The 7,052-nt window shown below is 38.7% G+C and overlaps 1 protein-coding gene across 1 annotated transcript; it reads right to left on the bottom strand.

Moving 5' to 3' along the window:
* Positions 1 to 230: 230 nt before the first annotated feature.
* Positions 231 to 2,946, bottom strand: FAM83B (family with sequence similarity 83 member B; the record flags this gene model as incomplete). Its single annotated transcript, XM_045163426.1, is given in 1 exon segment — positions 231 to 2,946. A coding segment is annotated over 1 exon segment (2,314 nt), but the record flags the coding sequence as incomplete, so codon positions are not given.
* Between the last annotated feature and the right edge of the window lie 4,106 nt (positions 2,947 to 7,052).

Raw genomic sequence — 7,052 nt, 5'->3', positions numbered from 1 at the left:
ACCTGAGGCCAATACTTTGCAAATACTTCAGATAAAAAATGTGCTGAGCTATAATAGTTTAAATTGTACTACTGTTGCCCTACCAGTTTCACAGAAAAATTAATAAAACATTAATAAAATACAAGTTATCCTGTAGAATTTAAAAGTAATTGAAAATGACAAATGCTTTGCCCTATTTTCTCATAATTTGAAATATGAAAACCCCACAAAGACACAGTATAAAAGACTGCTGACAGTGTTATGATCATCTTTAATAAGGAAAGAGTTTGCAATGAATGGCTAAAATCCATACACCACCTCTCCACTAAAGCTTCCATTTAAGACAAGCAGATCTTTAGTCTAAAGAAGACAATTTCATTACATTTGTCTTACCATTTAAAAATCATGTATTTATAGACATGCCATCTATAGTGGAATTAAGCACACCTATTTTTATCACACAGAACAATACTGTACATATGTGAGTTGGTAAACACATACATCATACCTCAAATTCTGCCCCCACAGAAATCTATTAGCATGTTACAAAAATATGCTAATTCTTCCATGCTACAATTCCATAATGTTCTTTGGACAAATATTTATAGCCACATGGATCTTATATTTTAAAGTCTATTTGTAATTACAGTAGCTCATTTATTTTTGTGTATGAAGTTTCCAAACTTCTGCATAAATCCTCGAAACTTGTTTTCATTTGGCTGAAACGAGTGGTAAACACCAGTGTTATAATTAAGCATTGGGCTGGACCTGCCATAACTATTGCCCATAGTTGAGGATTTCACTTCTGGCCGGTGTGTACTGCTATTTGGCATGTTGCTTGTTGGCTGAATAGAGCTTTCAATCTTACAAAATGGCTCAAAACGACTGTAAACACGCCGGTCAACTGAATGAGTTCTCAGAAGCTCATCATTGGGCTTTGGTCTTGGAGAAGAAGTTGGTTTTCTTTCAGGAACAACAACTGCTTTAATCTCCTTTGAATCTCGGTACTGGATCTGCTCAGTGTTGAATCTGGGGGCAGAGGCATCTCCTGCTCTTTCTGAGAACTTGCTTTCAGCTGGACCTGAAGAAGCTATGGTTTTGTTACTTTCGTCGGATGGAGAATGTATCCTCTTGGGTGAATGTACTGCTACATCTTCCTTACTCTTGTGGATGCTGCCTGGAGAGTTGGATGAAGAGGAATGCTTTCTCCTAGGTGATGAATCATTTTTGTGTTCTGATTTTTTTTGTTTTTGATTCTCTTCAGCCTCAGAAATTAAGGTGTCAGAACTACTACACATTCTGTAAAAGGCAGGTGCTTTGTTTTTGGATAGATTGTCTTTCTTTTCTGGGGCAAGGCTAAGTAATGACCTTAACTTCTGAGATCCCTTTTTCAAAAAATTTGGGGAACCCTTCACTTCTTTCTTTGAAGTGACTTCTTTGTTGGGCTCCTCTTTATTCACATCAAGCAATGCAGCCATGGAAATTGATTTGGTACCAGTGCCACTTGGAGGATCTCCCTTGGGAACCTCCTCTTCCCCCTCCTCCTCCTCTTCCACGCCATGGGTCACATTGTGCATGCTTTTAGAACTTTTTAGCAAATCCTCTTTTGATTTTTCTGGTTGTCTCACTGGATTCCTGGTAAGTGTGCTATACACATAATGCTTACTATTTCCATGATCCATATTGGCTTTTGAATTGTCAAAGAATGGGAAACTGCGCCTTTTAAGCAGATTCTCATTTTGCTGATTCTTTGGGTTTTCTGTCTGCTTGTTTGCACACAAGGTTGTATACAAATAGTTGTTTGATTCCGTAGGGCCATTTGTAGTTGGGTTTAAAGCTGGTGGATGGCTTTCAGGAACCTGTAAGGTGTGCATTTTTGGTGCCTCTGGCTGCAGTGAGGACTTGGGTGTTGCCTCCTCTGGGGGTTTGTCTGTCATAAGCTGTGCGCCTGTTGGGGTGTCTGGGATCTTTTTAGGTGTGTCACTTCCCTGGGAACCAACGACAGTTGAATTTGAGGAATCAGTTGTACAACTGTTGGCTTCCTGCTGCTCAGGTAAAGTGGGTTTAAACACGAGAGAAGAACGAAGCCGAGAGTGAGTGTACAGGGCACTGGCTTTCAAATTCTCATGTCCCTCATAGCCCTCAAACCTGTCGGTGGGAGCAGATCCGTTGGAATCAGGGGCAGCTTCTGAATGGTCATTTAAGTAGGACTCAATCCTCCAGTTACGCAAAAATGACTTTGTGGTATGTTCAAGGGTTGGCATGCGTTGTTGCAAGAAGCGAATATGATTATCTGTCCCGTTAAAAGACCTCCGCACGTTGGAATTCCTTTCTGGAAGATTGGTCGTCTTCCTCTGGGCAAGGCGGTCAGCAAAACTCTGGGCAGGTGTGTGCTGGCGGCCTCCGTAGCCACCCCGGGAAGACGACGTGACGCTGAGACTGTCTGAAGGCCTTTTCCAGTTCCCAGGAGCATTAACATTTCGATTCAGAGCCCTGTTGAGCAGCAAGTATGGCGTCGTTTCTGGCTGTTCCCCGGCATAACTGTGCCTCTTCCAGTTTTCATTTAACTGACTGTGCTGATGCTGACGGATTGGACCATTAAAGTTGGGAACAAAGTGAGGTTTGTATGTGTGATTTCTTATGTTGTATTTGTCATGTTCATTGCGAGTATATATCCCTCTGTTTTTGAAGTAGCTAGAATCTAGTTTGTGAATGCTGTCTTGTCTGCCAAAAAGGTTTCTTTGGCTGGAAACAGACGCTAAGGAAGACATGGAGCGCTGGTAAGTGCCGTTCTCCCAGAGGGCTTTGCCGCGGTTCACCCTGACTGACTCTTCCGGGGCAAAAGAGCTGGGGGCACAGGACCTGGCGTAGAGAGTTCTAAACTCCTCGTCGAAAGACTCGACAAGTTGTCCTGTGATGACCTGAACCATGCTCAGATGCGCTTTTTCAAATGACCACATGTAGCTGGAGGAGAAAAAAAAAAAATCAAAATTGGCAAATGTTAACTGTGCTGACAATACTTACCCTACTAACATGTGTCATTTAATGTTGACGAAGAGTATTTTTGTTTTTTTTAATTACCATAATTTAGAGCTCCAGTCGTTATATCTTTGCAATATGTCTCCTCACTCCTGTATTCATATTTTAAATAAAGCAACTCAAGTCCTGGCTTTGAATCCATCCATCATTTTGAGAAGTACAAGGAAAGCTGAGTGTACATTTTGCATCTCTGCCTACTAAGGTTTTATGGAGCAAAATATGGCATTCTACTTTATATGCAGCATCCTGGTCAGGTGCAAGCAAGCTGGTATTGGAGGAAAAGTTGAGAAAACTGGCCTCTTCCAAGCCAACTCCTCCACATGAACTTGGACATTAGTTTCCTTCCAGCCAGAATGAGAATAAGGACAGTATAATCATTACAATTCCTTATGGTCATAACATGTCAGGATGCAGGACAGTCTGTGATAATGCACATATTTTATCTCTGTGTCTTAAGAGTACATGGAGTTTAGGGTGCTAGAAGTTGAAAACAGACATAGGATTTGTGGCAGCAGCCTCAGCCACTAAAGGCATCCTTCAATTCACTCAGTGTCCACAGTAAATTCAGTACTCACAAACCAAGCCAGTTAGAATGCCAATTAAGATCTCTGCTTGTAGAATACAATTGTTTTTATGTACAAAAATGCCTTTATTGTACTTCGTGGAATTTCTAAATCTCTTTCCCAGAGTTTAGATGAGACACTTGTCTTGAAGTTTCATATATAATTTAAATCTTATTTTAGAAAATCTTGATAATGTAACATACAGAGACACTGGGCTGAAAAAGCCATTGTAATATGCTATGCCTCAAAAAAATGGACATGATATAATGGAGGGTAATATGAAAGGAGCATACTGTTTATACAGGGATGACAGTAACAAAGGCAGATGGAAATATTAAAAGAATGTACAGAACAAGAAAATACATAAAATATCATAAGCAGCAGTGTGTGACTTAAAAATCTAATTCTAATATGTTCAATTTTTTCTAGCGTGCTCACTAAATGCATGGTATGAGCAGAGTACATCAAGAAACATTTTATGTACAGATGTGTGGCAACCAGGATGACTTGCAAGAAATGGTACAAAAGTGAATTGTTACAGGAATTTTCAATCCAACTGTAGATATGAATATAAAATTTGCTAAAAACAGCAAGCAAAGACATGAATGATTGGCTTTCAGATAGGAGGATATCCCCAGAGACAGTAAGAGTTTGGCAGTATTTTGACAGAAATTAGAAGCCAGGAAGTTCAGATTTGAAAAATGGGAAAACCATTTTGGGGAAAGAAGAAACATGGAAAAAGAAAGGGAACAAGAGTGGTCATGTTTTGGTTGAATACAGAAAGCAAATTGTACTTAGTTGAAGTAAAAAGCTATAGAACAGACTGATGTGGTCTTCTCTGACAGTCCAGTGGTTATGATTTCAGCTTCCCAATTCAAGGGGTGAGGGTTTGATCCCTGGTCAGGGAAGTAAGATTCCACATACCTCGTGGCCAAAAAACCAAAACGAAAAACAGAAGCAATATGGTAACAAACTCAACAAAGACTCTAAAAATGGTCCACAGCAAAATAAAATCTTTAAACTAGTGGAGGAAATCTTGAAAGCAAAGCAAAGAGATCACAAGATTAAAAAAAAAAAAAAAAAAACTTACAAAATTCTCTCTCAGTCAAACCTGTGGACAATACTAAGTATCTTCCAGGTTTCACTATGACAATTTCAAATGAGGGTATCCAATTCAAGATTTGATTTACATACATTGTCAATGTACAATACACATTACAATACACATTGTATACATACAATACACAGTGTACAATATACATTGTCAAGAAAAGCTTGTGTGTGTTTATGTCCTCATTGTTGCTATCATGATGCAGCCAGGCTGCTGTGTCTTCCTGATAACCTTGTCCTCACAATGTGTGAGCTGTCACACAGTGTGTGACACGGGACTACAGATGCCAGACCTCTCTAGAAATGCTGGGAGCCTAGCATATAAGGGCATTTTATGCAAAGAAATATGAATTAAAGTATGTATAAAGTAGATAACTAATGAGAACTGACTGTAGAGCACAGGGAACTCTACTCAGTGCTCTGTGGTAACCTCAATGGGAAGAAAATCTGAGGAAGAGGGGATACATGTCTATGTATGGCTGATTTATTTTGCTGTACAGTAGAAACTAATGAAACACTGTAAAGCAACTATACTCCAGTAAAAACAGCAACATCAAGAAGGAGGCATTCTGAATTTGCCTACAAGGAAAACAATGGCAATGCCAGAACAGAGACTTAAAAGCTGTTTTTACCCAAAAAGGTGTACATTTTTAACCAGTTGCCACAAAAACCAGTTCATAACTGTTCCACCAGATCCTGTCCTCATATTTGCTGATGATAAGAAAAATCCATAATGATTAGTCAGAAAAAAAATCCAAAAGGGCAAGGGCTACAAGCATCATTTTTTTTAAAGAAGTCTATTTGAGATTAACATGAAATAATAGAGAGAAAAGTTGTTAGATAATAGTTTTGATGAATTTTAATAATCTGTGGTCCTACAAGTCCATATTCACTTCCACAAATAGTAACTTAAGTTTTGCCTCTGTCTTATGATATAGATGAGAAGATAAAGAGTTTCTGTAGCTATTTGTTTGTTCTTCCCAACACCAGTTTTAAAGTAACTTAGTTATAGTCATCTCAAAAGATATCACCTACTAATAGTAAGACAAAGCTGACATGAAGTTATTGCTGAAGATAATCTTCAAACTCAAGTTAATAATAAAAATAGAAAGCACTTATTAGGATGAGATTAACTACTAATACCATTCTATAAGTCAAGTGAACTCTCATTTTAATTAAAATTTTCAATTAAAACCCCTCTAAAACCAAGTGGGTCTGAACAAATACATATACAAATAATGAGTCTTTGCAATAATTCATTAACTTCAAGCACTGCTCTTAACACATTTTCCTTTAAAACTGCAAAGAGGATTTTCACTAGAGCATCCCTGAGCAAATATTAACAGTTAAAACATGCCTAGAATAATAGCTGACTTTGGGGGTTTTGGATGCATTAATTGATTTAATTCTCATGACACAAGGTAGGTTCTATGATTATGCTCCTTTTACAGAGGAAGAAACTAACACGCAACCAAAGTAACTTGCCCAGGGCTATTCCCTTCAATGTGCTGCCTCCTCCTTCTGGACTTTTAAGTTCTTAAGACAAGAGGCAAACTTTTCCCTTTCCTTATCCTGTTGACATCCACAGCTCTCCTGAACTTTTCCCACAGCCTTTAGTGGTGAATCTACTGTGCTCTGGTGACCTAGGAGTTCAGGTGTTTGTTGGCATTTTTATCTGCCTATTGTTATGGCCTTACTGTGTGACCCATTCAAGATCTATGTCTGAAATTCATAAGGGAGTTTTAAGGCAGCACTTTACTCTAGAGCCAGCTGGGCCTGGACTTGGTTGCCAGACCTAAACTGCCTTTTGGTCCTTAGCTCTGATGTTTTTAGACAAGCCACTGAACCTTCTAGAACTTCAGTTTCCTCATTTATAAAATGTAGATAAAAACAAGTGCCTTGCAGATACGTTGTAAGGACTGCAAATGAAACACAAGGGCCAAGTTAGAACAGAAGTGGATATATTCCTCCAGTGGTAGTATAGAAAGATGCCAAGGAGCAGACCTGGGGCTGGAAAATCCACCCACCATAGCATTTAAACAGTCAGACTCTTCAGTGATTTTTCAGTAACGCTCTGATTACAGCATAATAATCATCAGGGTCTCCATATACTAAAATAAGAGCAATCCTTTAAGCAGGTTCTTCCAGGTGATACAGTTTCTATTTATATGAACAATTATTATGCTTCATACTGTTTTCATAAGGAACAAAAACACCTTAAGCATTATAAAGCTTTAGGGAACCTGAGATATTATTCAATTCCCTCATTTCAGAGAGGAAGAATTTAAAGCCCAAGTAAGTTATGTGACTTGCTGATGACTTAATATTCTTTCAGCCAGAACTGAAACACAAGTCTCTCCA

This window comes from Bubalus bubalis, chromosome 2 (genome assembly GCF_019923935.1).
Source record: "Bubalus bubalis isolate 160015118507 breed Murrah chromosome 2, NDDB_SH_1, whole genome shotgun sequence".
NCBI classification, from domain to species: domain Eukaryota; kingdom Metazoa; phylum Chordata; class Mammalia; order Artiodactyla; family Bovidae; genus Bubalus; species Bubalus bubalis.
This window is presented reverse-complemented; position numbering and strand designations above follow the sequence as displayed.